At 42.4% G+C, this 16,438-nt stretch overlaps 1 protein-coding gene across 1 annotated transcript in view; it reads left to right on the top strand.

The window, feature by feature from the left end:
- The window catches only part of lcp1 (lymphocyte cytosolic protein 1 (L-plastin)), a 281,117-nt gene that overhangs the window by 246,641 nt on the left and 18,038 nt on the right, over positions 1-16,438 (top strand). Inside the window, exons 2-3 of the mRNA XM_072445311.1 lie at positions 15,120-15,186; positions 16,227-16,375. Coding sequence (XP_072301412.1) covers positions 15,120-15,186; positions 16,227-16,375 — 216 coding nt within the window. The remainder of the gene's footprint in view (positions 1-15,119; positions 15,187-16,226; positions 16,376-16,438) is intronic.

Genomic DNA, 16,438 nt, shown 5'->3' with positions numbered 1-16,438 from the left:
ACACACGAAGCTAAAACAATGGGGGCTTTGAATTTCTTAAGAGATTTGGAGAAACGAGTAAGTTAAAGCTGAGGAACCGGATTCTCAAACCGTGAAAGGAGGAAGTAAAAGCCTCAAAAAGTTACCAAAGTAAAGGTTGAAGTAGCGCAAACAAAATCTACTCAGGTAAAAGTTTTGAAGTACCTGTTTAAAAAGGTATTTTAAGAGTAAAGGCAGCTCCCACATATTTAGAGTTGAACAGTTGAAGTGTCAAAATGTAGTGAATTTGATACAGATTTGTGCTGAAGGTTGGTCAACTGTAGCAACGGATTATTTTATGGTGAGTTTTATCTTTGTTCGCTCCAAACCCCCAAACATAACCCCCTAACCCTCAAACGTAACCCTCAAGCGTAACCCTCAAACGTAACCCTCAAGCGTAACCCTCAAACGTAACCCTCAAGCGTAACCCTCAAGCGTAACCCTCAAGCGTAACCCTCAAGCGTAACCCTCAAGCGTAACCCTCAAGCGTAACCCTCAAGTGTAACCCTCAAACGTAACCCTCAAGCGTAACCCTCAAACGTAACCCTCAAGCGTAACCCTCAAACGTAACCCTCAAGCGTAACCCTCAAGCGTAACCCTCAAGCGTAACCCTCAAACGTAACCCTCAAGCGTAACCCTCAAACGTAACCCTCAAGCGTAACCCTCAAACGTAACCCTCAAGCGTAACCCTCAAGCGTAACCCTCAAGCGTAACCCTCAAGCGTAACCCTCAAGCGTAACCCTCAAGCGTAACCCTCAAGCGTAACCCTCAAACGTAACCCTCAAGCGTAACCCTCAAACGTAACCCTCAAGCGTAACCCTCAAACGTAACCCTCAAGCGTAACCCTCAAGCGTAACCCTCAAGCGTAACCCTCAAACGTAACCCTCAAGCGTAACCCTCAAGCGTAACCCTCAAACGTAACCCTCAAACGTAACCCTCAAACGTAACCCTCAAGCGTAACCCTCAAACGTAACCCTCAAACGTAACCCTCAAGCGTAACCCTCAAGCGTAACCCTCAAGCGTAACCCTCAAGCGTAACCCTCAAGCGTAACCCTCAAGCGTAACCCTCAAGCGTAACCCTCAAACGTAACCCTCAAGCGTAACCCTCAAGCGTAACCCTCAAGCGTAACCCTCAAACGTAACCCTCAAACGTAACCCTCAAGCGTAACCCTCAAACGTAACCCTCAAGCGTAACCCTCAAGCGTAACCCTCAAGCGTAACCCTCAAGCGTAACCCTCAAACGTAACCCTCAAACGTAACCCTCAAACGTAACCCTCAAGCGTAACCCTCAAGCGTAACCCTCAAGCGTAACCCTCAAGCGTAACCCTCAAGCGTAACCCTCAAACGTAACCCTCAAACGTAACCCTCAAACGTAACCCTCAAACGTAACCCTCAAGCGTAACCCTCAAACGTAACCCTCAAACGTAACCCTCAAGCGTAACCCTCAAGCGTAACCCTCAAGTGTAACTGTATTTGTTTTTTAGGATCTGACTTCTCTTTTATGGTTGGATGACTCGGTTCAGTTGATTTCGTTTCCAGTGCAAAAACAGCACAATCGTTGCCTTTAGCGCCTTGTTGTAACTTCCTGCTTTGAAACAATGACTTCCTCAAACTGTTTTTAAGCTCTGATTCCCTCTTTGGGCTCTGACACGTGTGCTCAGGTCTGTGCTGCACCAGAGCGTTACCATGACGATAACCACGCTCACATGTGGTGAACCTCGTCCTCGTTACACATCCACTGCCACGTTTGAATGAGTCAACTTTTGAAGGGTCAGAGGTCCTCAAAATGGCGTCCGCGAACAGGAAACAGTTCAAACTGGTCCAGCCGGTCTAAATCAGATCTAAATCAGATCTAACGTGAGACTAAAGCAGGACTAAACCAGGACTTAACCAGCTTCTTACAAACGTCTAAATCATGTTTTCATAAATGCATAAAGCGTGGATTGTGATTAGGGATGCAGACCTAAACCCACGCTCAGGTTCAGGTCCTGATTCGAATCCAGAGGTTCAGGTTCAGGTCCGGACCTAATGAGTCCGGACCTGAACCACGCCATTTGCATAATGTTATAACAGCATAACACAAGACACTGGGCTAAATTAAGTTGAAGACACTTGAACAAGGACGACTATCAAACACAAGGCTTAACTGCAGACTGAAATAAACTCAACTTGTCTTTATTCACTGTTCCCACACTTGAAGTTTAATGCCTTTAGATACATTTCCACATTAGATACATTTTGCAGATCCATTGGCGTCAAAGTCAGGTAAAAACCTTCAAAAACTAACATAACAGTCAACTAGAACCACTATAAATCAATCAATTTAGCAGTACTAGTCCTGACTAAACCAGGACTAAACCAGGTCTAAACCAGGACTAAACCAGGTCTAAACCAGGACTAAACTAGGACTAAACCAGGACTAAACCAGGACTAAACCAGGTCTAAACCAGGACTAAACCAGGTCTAAACCAGGACTAAACCAGGACTAAACCAGGTCTAAACCAGGACTAAACCAGGTCTAAACCAGGTCTAAACCAGGACTAAACCAGGACTAAACCAGGTCTAAACCAGGACTAAACCAGGTCTAAACCAGGACTAAACTAGGACTAAACCAGGACTAAACCAGGTCTAAACCAGGACTAAACCAGGTCTAAACCAGGACTAAACCAGGTCTAAACCAGGATTAAACTAGGACTAAACTAGGACTAAACCAGGTCTAAACCAGGTCTAAACCAGGTCTAAACCAGGTCTAAACCAGGTCCAAACCAGGTCTAAACCAGGTCTAAACCAGGTCTAAACCAGGTCGTGTCTTGGATCTCGTCACCTTTGCAGACTTTAGCATTGCCATATAAAGACATGGCCTGTTCTCGTGTCATTTCCTTCCTCATAGATTTGAATCCACGTTTGAAGCCTCAGACTTCTGCAGGTTTGTCAAAGTCACTGCAGCTGCTCGGCCCAACACCCACAGGTACATTTATACTGCATTTATACTGCACTTATACTGCATTTATACTGCACTTATACTTCTTTTGTACTGCGTTTGTACTGCGTTTACACGTTTGTTCACCTTTAACTGTGTTTTCGTGAATGGATGTGACTAAAGTGAAGTTCACAGCAGCAGTTTTGACAAAGACTTACAGGAAGTTGAAGTATTTTTTAAAAGTGGTGCAACAAGTTGTGTCGGCTGCAAACAAATGCATTTTTCTCGTTGTAGTTGTGAAGTAACTTGTGCTAAATGCGTCTGAGAAAAGTAGTTCCAACGTGCGAACATGTCTGCGGAAAGTGACTCAAAAAATGACTCAAATGTTCAGATTTTTTGATAAATCTTGTGATATTTGTCCATTTGTGTCCACCACGACCATCATTTATGCCGTGCAATTTAAATTCACTAATTAAAACTGTTAAATAATCAAAAGTATTCACCATTTTAGGACTTCAATATCGGGACGAAACACACCAAAGTTTAAGCCGATTGCAATTGCTTTTCCAACATAATTCAAACAGTAAAATTGCAAATATAAATCCATTAATAAGTCGTTTTTGACTCGAGTGTGTTTCTTCTTTGTTTCTTCTTGATCCATTTATTTTTTTACACGTTTTTCTCAAATTGATCTCATCTTCTATGGTAGATTTTTGTGAAAGTGTATTAAAGAGTCAGTGTAGAGTAAAAAGTTTGAAAGCTTTTGCTCAGGGCTATTTATTTATTTATTTATATTTATTTATTTGATTATCTAGTTAATTAATGAGTCAGAACTTAAACTGGTTTAAGTTCTTGACTCATTAATTAACATTTTAAGACCAGTTTTAGACCTGTTTAAGAACAGGTCTAAAACTGGTCTTAAAATGGTCTTAAACTGGTCTAAAACTGGCCTAGAACTGGTCTTAAACTAGTCTTAAACTGGAGCGATGCCACTGGAGTCTTGACACAGAACTAACCCAGAGACAGAAAATGCAGTTCATCAGTGGAACGAGCACCGCAGTTTGAGAATCACCTCTGTTTACAATAGGTTCAATAAAACAATAGAATAACTGGTACAAAACAGCTGCATGTGTCACAGTTTTGAACTCGACGACGCCCCCTGGTGGTCCCCTGTAGCTAAACCAACGCACTTACGCCAACTTTGCGCTTTTACGCTTATTTCATCGTCGTTTCTTGATCTCGTTTTGTTCCGTCCCACGTGACAATCGCGTCCGGAAATTGCTCCTCCGTGTTTTTAAAATCGCCTTGTTTATCCGCACAAAACAAAACCGAGCACTAAGTTTGGCGTCTTCTTTGTCGCTCAAATAAAAGCATAAACTCAATATTGTTGTCAGTTGAAAGGATCTGAAGACTCAATGGACCTAATCCTGACTGAAAAAGGAATGAATTTATGTGTGTTTTTTATAGTTTTTTTCTTTGCAAATCAGGAAATAGCCTCATGTCTTTATTCATTTAAAGCCGGCCCTCCGTCTGAGACAAACTTATGGAAATGCAATGCAAAAATGGAAAAAGATGTTCAAATAAAATAAAGTAGGTAAATAAAGATGAACGGTGACGTCTGAAAACACAACATGAACTCCATAATGTGAGCACAGTTTGAGGGCAGAAAAAGCTCAAATCATCCGCAGTGCAAAGCCTGAACTCCTTTTAAAACACTCTTTGTGTCGGTGTTTGAGCAGAAGCAGAAGTCAGAACTGAACAGGAAGTCTGTGGTTTCAGCTCAACTCCAAACTCTGCACCAGGAGCGTCCAACTCACTCTGGGTCGCGGATGAACGTTAAAAAACATAAAAACTATACGAAATAAAGAGCTTTATACAGCCTAGTAATAGTTCTTTGTGGACAAATATGCAGCAAGTGGAAGACTGAGTCCATATTCATGCAGCAGCAGGAAGATGGACTTATGATTCTGATGAAATGTAGACATGTTTCTGCTCAAACTCAATATGAGATCACAATTTTCATAGTTTAAGCTTATTTTAGTGACATATTATTCATGTAGTGACTGAAATGAGGTCATTGTGTTTGTATCACGGTCATGTTCATACTTTATTACACTCTGACCTGTGATTTTACCTGTGGCTCCTGATCTGTCCAGGTTTGTAAAGGTTTGGATATTTTCCTCTCAAAGCATCATCACAGAAGGTTGTTTTCTTGTTGTTGGCTCCACATTAGCTCCACATTAGCACTACATTAGCTCCACATTAGCTCCACATTAGCTCCACATTAGCTCCACATTAGCGCTACATTAGCTCCACATTAGCTCCACATTAGCTCCACATTAGCTCCACATTAGCTCCACATTAGCGCTACATTAGCACCACATTAGCACCACATTAGCTCCACATTAGCGCTACATTAGCACCACATTAGCACCACATTAGCGCCACATTAGCTCCACATTAGCTCCACATTAGCGCCACATTAGCTCCACATTAGCTCCACATTAGCTCCACATTAGCGCTACATTAGCGCCACATTAGCGCCACATTAGCTCCACATTAGCTCCACATTAGCGCCACATTAGCGCCACATTAGCTCCACATTAGCACCACATTAGCTCCACATTAGCGCCACATTAGCTCCACATTAGCGCCACATTAGCTCCACATTAGCGCCACATTAGCTCCACATTAGCGCCACATTAGCTCCACATTAGCGCCACATTAGCTCCACATTAGCGCCACATTAGCTCCACATTAGCTCCACATAACAAAAATTCTGTTTTTCATCATCACGTGGTGTTTTCACCTTCAGAACAGAATCCATCACTTCTAGATCGACAGTTTAGTGTTTGTTTGTTTGTTTGTTTGTTTGTTGTGAGTCGTAAGTCGCCAGGTTGGTTTAGACACGGGGCGGGGCAGGATACGCCTCCAGACCAATGGCGCGTGGTGTCGGCCGCTCAGGCACATGTGTATCTCCATGGCGACAGGTTAGCGTAAAATCCCTTCAATATTCTCACAGATTTCCCCTTCATTTTCTGAACTTCTGGAGTCAGATTTTCTCTGATAAGTGGAACAGGCTCTGCCCCCCAACATGTAACAGGCCCCCCAGCGTGTACCGGGCCCCCCAGCGTGTACCGGGCCCCCCAGCGTGTACCGGGCCCCCAGCGTGAACTGGGCCTCCCAGCGTGTAACAATAGAATAACTGGTACAAAACAGCTGCATGTGTCACAGTTTTGAACTCGACGACGCCCCCTGGTGGTCCCCTGTAGCTAAACCAACGCACTTACGCCAACTTTGCGCTTTTACGCTTATTTCATCGTCGTTTCTTGATCTCGTTTTGTTCCGTCCCACGTGACAATCGCGTCCGGAAATTGCTCCTCCGTGTTTTTAAAATCGCCTTGTTTATCCGCACAAAACAAAACCGAGCACTAAGTTTGGCGTCTTCTTTGTCGCTCAAATAAAAGCATAAACTCAATATTGTTGTCAGTTGAAAGGATCTGAAGACTCAATGGACCTAATCCTGACTGAAAAAGGAATGAATTTATGTGTGTTTTTTATAGTTTTTTTCTTTGCAAATCAGGAAATAGCCTCATGTCTTTATTCATTTAAAGCCGGCCCTCCGTCTGAGACAAACTTATGGAAATGCAATGCAAAAATGGAAAAAGATGTTCAAATAAAGTAGGTAAATAAAGATGAACGGTGACGTCTGAAAACACAACATGAACTCCATAATGTGAGCACAGTTTGAGGGCAGAAAAAGCTCAAATCATCCGCAGTGCAAAGCCTGAACTCCTTTTAAAACACTCTTTGTGTCGGTGTTTGAGCAGAAGCAGAAGTCAGAACTGAACAGGAAGTCTGTGGTTTCAGCTCAACTCCAAACTCTGCACCAGGAGCGTCCAACTCACTCTGGGTCGCGGATGAACGTTAAAAAACATAAAAACTATACGAAATAAAGAGCTTTATACAGCCTAGTAATAGTTCTTTGTGGACAAATATGCAGCAAGTGGAAGACTGAGTCCATATTCATGCAGCAGCAGGAAGATGGACTTATGATTCTGATGAAATGTAGACATGTTTCTGCTCAAACTCAATATGAGATCACAATTTTCATAGTTTAAGCTTATTTTAGTGACATATTATTCATGTAGTGACTGAAATGAGGTCATTGTGTTTGTATCACGGTCATGTTCATACTTTATTACACTCTGACCTGTGATTTTACCTGTGGCTCCTGATCTGTCCAGGTTTGTAAAGGTTTGGATATTTTCCTCTCAAAGCATCATCACAGAAGGTTGTTTTCTTGTTGTTGGCTCCACATTAGCTCCACATTAGCACTACATTAGCTCCACATTAGCTCCACATTAGCTCCACATTAGCTCCACATTAGCGCTACATTAGCTCCACATTAGCTCCACATTAGCTCCACATTAGCTCCACATTAGCGCTACATTAGCACCACATTAGCACCACATTAGCTCCACATTAGCGCTACATTAGCACCACATTAGCGCCACATTAGCGCCACATTAGCTCCACATTAGCTCCACATTAGCGCCACATTAGCTCCACATTAGCTCCACATTAGCGCCACATTAGCTCCACATTAGCTCCACATTAGCTCCACATTAGCGCTACATTATCTCCACATTAGCTCCACATTAGCTCCACATTAGCTCCACATTAGCTCCACATTAGCGCTACATTAGCACCACATTAGCACCACATTAGCTCCACATTAGCGCTACATTAGCACCACATTAGCACCACATTAGCGCCACATTAGCTCCACATTAGCTCCACATTAGCGCCACATTAGCTCCACATTAGCTCCACATTAGCGCCACATTAGCTCCACATTAGCTCCACATTAGCGCTACATTAGCGCCACATTAGCGCCACATTAGCTCCACATTAGCTCCACATTAGCGCCACATTAGCGCCACATTAGCTCCACATTAGCACCACATTAGCTCCACATTAGCGCCACATTAGCTCCACATTAGCGCCACATTAGCTCCACATTAGCGCCACATTAGCTCCACATTAGCGCCACATTAGCTCCACATTAGCGCCACATTAGCTCCACATTAGCTCCACATTAGCGCTACATTAGCGCCACATTAGCGCCACATTAGCTCCACATTAGCTCCACATTAGCGCCACATTAGCGCCACATTAGCTCCACATTAGCACCACATTAGCTCCACATTAGCGCCACATTAGCTCCACATTAGCGCCACATTAGCTCCACATTAGCGCCACATTAGCTCCACATTAGCGCCACATTAGCTCCACATTAGCGCCACATTAGCTCCACATTAGCGCCACATTAGCTCCACATTAGCTCCACATAACAAAAATTCTGTTTTTCATCATCACGTGGTGTTTTCACCTTCAGAACAGAATCCATCACTTCTAGATCGACAGTTTAGTGTTTGTTTGTTTGTTTGTTTGTTTGTTGTGAGTCGTAAGTCGCCAGGTTGGTTTAGACACGGGGCGGGGCAGGATACGCCTCCAGACCAATGGCGCGTGGTGTCGGCCGCTCAGGCACATGTGTATCTCCATGGCGACAGGTTAGCGTAAAATCCCTTCAATATTCTCACAGATTTCCCCTTCATTTTCTGAACTTCTGGAGTCAGATTTTCTCTGATAAGTGGAACAGGCTCTGCCCCCCAACATGTAACAGGCCCCCCAGCGTGTACCGGGCCCCCCAGCGTGTACCGGGCCCCCCAGCGTGTACCGGGCCCCCAGCGTGAACTGGGCCTCCCAGCGTGTAACGGGGCCCCCAGAGTGCACAGGGCCCTCCAGCGTGTACCGGGCCCCCCAGCATGTACCGGGGCCCCCAGAGTGCACAGGGCCCCCCAGCATGTACCGGGGCCCCCCATGTCCAAAACCGCGCCCCGACACATGTGTTACATAATAAAAGAATCACATTGTGCCGTTTATGTCGTTTGTTTGGGATATTTACCATTTCATTTGCACAAACTGTTGCTTTGACGACCGGGCCCTCTGCGACAAAAGGGCCCCTGCATCCTCAAAGGGAGATCTGACTTTCTGAATATCTAGGGTCATTGTTTAATTTGTGGTTGAGACAAATGGTGGATTTGACTGAAAATAAGTGATAGATAGTTATTTTTAATCAGACCGAATGGAATAAATGCGGTAAATGTCTTCGGGGTCCGCGCAGACACTCTGGAGAGACACGGCACAGACACTCGGGAGAGACACGGCGCAGACACTCGGGAGAGACACGGCGCAGACACTCTGGAGAGACACGGCGCAGACACTCCGGAGAGACACGGCGCAGACACTCTGGAGAGACACGGCGCAGACACTCGGGAGAGACACGGCGCAGACACTCTGGAGAGACACGGCGCAGACACTCCGGAGAGACACGGCACAGACACTCTGGAGAGACACGGCGCAGACACTCGGGAGAGACACGGCGCAGACACTCGGGAGAGACACGGCGCAGACACTCGGGAGAGACACGGCGCAGACACTCTGGAGAGACACGGCGCAGACACTCGGGAGAGACACGGCGCAGACACTCTGGAGAGACACGGCGCACCCAACGATCGGTGCATCTTATGAGACGTTCTGAAACGACAGGAAACGCAGGCGTAAATGGAAATAAAAGGCATAAAAGTGGTGACGCGGTGATGTCACTGTTTCTGACTCATTCAGAGACTCACGAGTCGCGTCGTGAAGTCGGAGGCGAGAGTTTCACTTCTGCAGCAGAATCCAGCAGCTCCGCCCACAAAACGGCACCGCACGATTCTTAGCAGCGACAGGGCAGAACATTAAAGGAGACGTATGCTGCTTGCTCTCCTTTAATGAGCTTCAACCCGGCGTCTCCTCGTCATGCGCTCACTCAGTTGTAGTTTTGATTGGCTCCTGCAGGTTTGAGTTGGTCCTGTTTTGTCCTGTGACTGAGGCTCCACGGTCTTCACCCACCCCCTATCCCCGCCCACATCTCTGAACTCGCTGTGACCGTTGTCTGAAAAACTGTCGAGTTCTAAAATGTCAAGTCGCCACTTTTCAAAAATGAAAACATGGAAATGACAATCTGCTGCTTGTCACGGTGAAATGTGACTTTGAAGAGGCGGAGCTTGTCACTATGAAGAGGCGGAGCTTGTCACTATGAAGAGGCGGAGCGGAGCTTGTCACTATGAAGAGGCGGAGCTTGTCACTAGGCGGGGCAGTAGGTGGCTGCCGACCGCAATTAAAAGCAACACAACAATAACTACAACTATGAAGAGGCGGGGCTTATTATTATGAAAAGGAGGGGCTTATCACAATAAAGAGGCGGGGAATATCACTATGACAAGGTGGGTTAGGGGCAGAGCTTATCACTATGGAGAGGCGGGGCATATCACTATGGAGAGGCGGGGCATATCACTATGAAGAGGCGGGGCTTATCACTATGAAGAGGCGGGGCTTATTATTATTATTATGAATAGGTGGAGCTTATCACTATAAAGAGGCGGAGCTTGTCACTATGAAGAGGCTTGGCTTATTATTATGAAAAGGTGGGGCATATCACTATGAAGAGGCGGGGCTTATCACTATGAAGAGGCGGAGCTTGTCACTATGAAGAGGCGGGGCTTATCACTATGAAGAGGCGGGGCATATCACTATGAAGAGGCGGGGCTTATCACTATGAAGAGGCGGGGCTTATCACTATGAAGAGGCGGGGCTTATCACTATGGAGAGGCGGGGCATATCACTATGAAGAGGCGGGGCTTATCACTATGAAGAGGCGGGGCTTATCACTATGAAGAGGCGGGGCTTATCACTATGAAGAGGCGGGGCTTATCACTATGAAGAGGCGGGGCATATCACTATGAAGAGGCGGGGCTTATCACTATGAAGAGGCGGGGCTCTCTTCATTCCTCCAGACTCTTCAGAAGGTTCCAGAAGTCTTGTTTTGTTTTTAACGTGTTTTATAAAATCAGGAAGTGAAGTTGAAATGTTCCGTCCGGTCACATGACCAAGGACACGTGATACAACCTGCACAAGAAAGTAAACTAACACTAAAGACACAAGAAACTAAACTAACACTAAATACACAAGAAACTAAACCAACACTAAAGACACAAGAAACTAAACCAACACTAAAGACACAAGAAACTAAACTAACACTAAAGACACAAGAAACTAAACTAACACTAAAGACACAAGAAACTAAACTAACACTAAAGACACAAGAAACTAAACTAACACTAAAGACACAAGAAACTAAACTAACACTAAAGACACAAGAAACTAAACTAACACTAAAGACACAAGAAACTAAACTCACACTAAAGACACAAGAAACTAAACTTACACTAAAGACACAAGAAACTAAACTAACACTAAAGACACAAGAAACTAAACTAACACTAAAGACACAAGAAACTAAACTAACACTACAGACACAAGAAACTAAACTAACACTAAAGACACAAGAAACTAAACTCACACTAAAGACACAAGAAACTAAACTTACACTAAAGACACAAGAAACTAAACTAACACTAAAGACTCAAGAAACTAAACTAACACTAAAGACACAAGAAACTAAACTAACACTAAAGACTCAAGAAACTAAACTTACACTAAAGACACAAGAAACTAAACTAACACTAAAGACACAATAAACCAAACTAACACTAAAGACACAAGAAACTAAACTAACACTAAAGACACAAGAAACTAAACTAACACTAAAGACACAAGAAACTAAACTAACACTAAAGACACAAGAAACTAAACTAACACTAAAGACACAAGAAACTAAACTAACACTAAAGACACAAGAAACTAAACTCACACTAAAGACACAAGAAACTAAACTTACACTAAAGACACAAGAAACTAAACTAACACTAAAGACTCAAGAAACTAAACTAACACTAAAGACACAAGAAACTAAACTCACACTAAAGACACAAGAAACTAAACTTACACTAAAGACACAAGAAACTAAACTAACACTAAAGACACAAGAAACTAAACTAACACTAAAGACACAAGAAACTAAACTAACACTAAAGACACAAGAAACTAAACTAACACTACAGACACAAGAAACTAAACTAACACTAAAGACACAAGAAACTAAACTCACACTAAAGACACAAGAAACTAAACTTACACTAAAGACACAAGAAACTAAACTAACACTAAAGACTCAAGAAACTAAACTAACACTAAAGACACAAGAAACTAAACTAACACTAAAGACTCAAGAAACTAAACTTACACTAAAGACACAAGAAACTAAACTAACACTAAAGACACAATAAACCAAACTAACACTAAAGACACAAGAAACTAAACTAACACTAAAGACACAAGAAACTAAACTAACACTAAAGACACAAGAAACTAAACTTACACTAAAGACACAAGAAACTAAACTAACACTAAAGACACAAGAAACTAAACTAACACTAAAGACTCAAGAAACTAAACTAACACTAAAGACACAAGAAACTAAACTAACACTAAAGACTCAAGAAACTAAACTTACACTAAAGACACAAGAAACTAAACTAACACTAAAGACACAATAAACCAAACTAACACTAAAGACACAAGAAACTAAACTAACACTAAAGACACAAGAAACTAAACTAACACTAAAGACACAAGAAACTAAACTAACACTAAAGACACAAGAAACTAAACTAACACTACAGACACAAGAAACTAAACTAACACTAAAGACACAAGGAACTAAACTAACACTAAAGACACAAGAAACTAAACTAACACTAAAGACACAAGAAACTAAACTAACACTAAAGACTCAAGAAACTAAACTAACACTAAAGACACAAGAAACTAAACTAACACTAAAGACTCAAGAAACTAAACTTACACTAAAGACACAAGAAACTAAACTAACACTAAAGACACAATAAACCAAACTAACACTAAAGACACAAGAAACTAAACTAACACTAAAGACACAAGAAACTAAACTAACACTACAGACACAAGAAACTAAACTAACACTAAAGACACAAGGAACTAAACTAACACTACAGACACAAGAAACTAAACTCACACTAAAGACACAAGGAACTAAACTAACACTAAAGACACAAGGAACTAAACTAACACTACAGACACAAGAAACTAAACTAACTCTAAAGACGCCGTGAATGTGTCTGTACTTTATTTAAGTCATGTTTACACTGGATACTTTTTACTTCACATTAAAGAGCAGGTATTTGTACTTTCTACTGCACTACAAAGTGTTGTTTGACACTATAAATTCTATTGTTTGTCCTTCAGCTGCAGTGACTCCTGTTTCCTGCAAAGCCGACAGCAATGAATTCCTCAGGTTCTTTATCGATAAGATCAAGATGATCAAAGACCAAATCCCACTCCCATTGTCTGATAAACCTGTTTCTGTGGAGCCTGTTTCCCAAAACTGGTCTTCTTTTAAGCCTGTCACTCTAGAAGACATCTCAGCTTTGGTGACCAAGATGAAACCCTCCTCTTGTACATCAGATGCCCTTCCCTGCAGGCTCTTCCTCAAAGTGTTGGATGTTATTGGCCCCTGGGGGACCAAAATGGTAAATCTCTCTCTTTCTACTGGTGTGTTTCCTGGTCCATTTAAACATGCCATAGTTGAGCCTTTACTGAAAAAAACTAACTTGGACCCGACAGACCCCAAAAGTTTCAGACCCATATCAAAGTTCCTGTCCAAGATCCTAGAGAAGGTGGTCTCTGAACAATTGTCAGATTTCCTTGATCAGTCAAACATTCACGACTCTTTTCAATCTGGTTTCCGCAAACATCATTCTATGGAAACCGCATTGCTCAAAGTGTCCAGTGACATTATGATGTCTGCTGATTCTGGGAAATGCACTGTTCTAGTTCTGTTGTTTGTCTGCAGCCTTTGACACTGTCGACCATCATATCCTGTTGAACAGACTGACGGACCTGATTGGACTATCGGGGTCAGTTCTTCATTGGTTTTCCTCATATTTATCCGGTCGGAGCTTTAGTGTTGCTGCAAACCAAATAATGTCCGACTCAGCTGATCTGTTGTGTGGAGTTCCTCAGGGCTCCGTCTTGGGTCCAGTCCTATTTCTGCTTTATATAATTCCCCTGGGAATGATCATTAAAGAGTTTAGTGATGTGTCCTATCACCTGTTCGCTGACGATATTCAGCTCTATTGCTCTTTTAAACCTTCTGAGATCCAGAAGCTGAACTCCTTGGTCAGTTGTTTAGTGCAAATAAAACAATGGCTGAGTCAAAACTCATTGCAGCTAAATTCTGACAAAACAGAAACTCTGATTATTGCCCCTGATGATGCCATTCCAGGGATAAACCAGTACTTGGGTGTTTTAGGCCAGACTGCTAAACCAAGTCTTAGAAACTTGGGTGTTGTCTTTGACAAAGACATGTCTTTAGAGCACCACTCCAAGCTGTTGACGAGGAACTGTTTCTTTCAGTTGAGGAAAATCTCTAAGCTCAGGAAAATGGTGTCTCAAAATGACCTTATAATTCATGCATTTGTGTCTTCACGTTTAGACTACTGTAATAGTTTGTTTTCCTGTCTTAACAAGAAGGAACTCTCTCGTCTGCAGCTGGTCCAGAACTCTGCAGCGAGGATCTCGCACAAATAGAAGGGCCCACATTTCACCCTCAGAGCCCTTCACTGGAGCCGGACTCCTACCGGATACAGTTTAAAACTCTTGTTCTGACATTTAGAGCTTTAAATGGTCAGGTCCCATCGTACATTATCGATCTGATTAAACCATACGCTCCCTCTCGCTCACTAAGGTCCTTGGACCAGAAACTGTTGCTGGTTCCTCGCACCCGTTTTGGGACCAGAGGAGACCGATCCTTCCAGGCTGTTGCCCCCAGACTCTGGAACCATCTTCCGCTCTCCCTACGGTCACTGGACTCAGTTACTGCTTTTAAGGGTCAGCTTAAAACCTTTTTATTTAGTCAAGCCTTTTAAATGCACTTGTTTTACGGACTGATTTTACTCTATATTGTTGTATATGTATTGTTCACTGAAAGTTTTTTGTGTTTTTATTGTTTTATTCTGTGTTTTGTGAAGCACTTTGTGACCTCTGTCTGTGAAAGGTGAGATACAAATAAAATGTACTTACTTACTTACATCTTTGTAAAGTTCTTTGTGCTTGTGGTTTGCAGTTCGTTGCCATGGAGACCAGCGTGCCGATCTCGCAGGAGGAGCAGGAGGAGCTCAGAGAAGCCTTCGCCAAAATTGGTGCGAGACACTTTTGTGGACGACGTCAGATTTAGTTTAATCAAAGAATAAATATGACAAAAATATAGACAAAATCAAACATAAGAAGAAGAACATTTTAACCTGGTTTGGATCATTTTTCAGATTTAAATGGCCCAAATGTGTTAAATTTTGGCCGTTTTTACACATAAAATGCCTTGGTTTTATATGAAAAAATTGTGAAAAATAAAAAAGCAGTAGATTTTAACATTTACATTATATTTATGTCAGTAAACTACACTCGATGTTTCAAATTGAGGACTTTTCACCTGCTCCGTGATTCGTTTCAATAAACTTGATTAGTTCAGATTATTAGAACTGATTTGTTTCTACCATTAGTAAACTTTTATTTACCTGATGGATCCAGATGATGTCATTTGTTTAAAGGTGTTAGGGTTTTTATTTCTGTTTATTTCATCTTATTTCAGGACAATTGCTTTTCCAAAGAGTTAAGAATGTTTTATTTCCCTCAGCGGCAAATTAGTTTTCTTATTTCAAGTGAAATGATCTTGTAAACAAAACAAATCAGAAATGTCTTGAAATCAGTGAAATATTATACGTCACATAAACAATTAAATGTAACATGGTCAAAACTATTCAAATTAAGATTAATATTCTGGATTCAGGTCATTTTAAATTGGAACGAAAAGTACAGCATTAGGAAATGTACCAAATGCCAAAAAGTGTAATAAAAAAATACATTCTAAGAGCAAGAATCCTATGACCATTGTGTCTTTAAATTAACACCAGGGCCACTCTGTCCAGTCAGAGTTTATGCAGAAATATGTATATATATATATGATATATGAGTTTTGGCCCAGTTGTTGCAAGATAATGTCCTAGTGTGATGTCATTAATCACAAACAGGAAGTAATTTTTTTTCAAAAACGAGCTATTCTGGGATGATTCAATGAGTCGTCCGACCTGTCATAGGCACTTAAATACAGAATAAGTCTATTAAATACAGAAGAAGTCTATTAAATGCAGAAGTCTTGGAGCGTTCTAAACTGTCTGTGTCTCAGATGTGGACAACAACGGCTTCATCAGCAAAGCCGAGCTCAACGAGTTGTTTCGAGCGGCGAACCTGCCACTGCCTGGTTACAGGGTCCGAGAGATCGTCCAGGAGCTGACCAAGTCCAGCGAGCAGCTCACTTTCGACCAGTTCACCGAGGTAACGCCCCCTTTTCACCGAGGTAACGCCCCCTTTTCACCGAGGTAACGCCCCCTTTTCACC

The sequence above is a fragment of the Eucyclogobius newberryi genome, unplaced genomic scaffold (genome assembly GCF_026437365.1).
Source record: "Eucyclogobius newberryi isolate DKJ021-1_F unplaced genomic scaffold, fEucNew1.0.hap1 SCAF_14, whole genome shotgun sequence".
Lineage (NCBI taxonomy): Eukaryota > Metazoa > Chordata > Actinopteri > Gobiiformes > Gobiidae > Eucyclogobius > Eucyclogobius newberryi.
The sequence above is the reverse complement of the archived record's forward strand: the minus strand, read 5'-3'. Positions and strand labels throughout refer to the sequence as shown.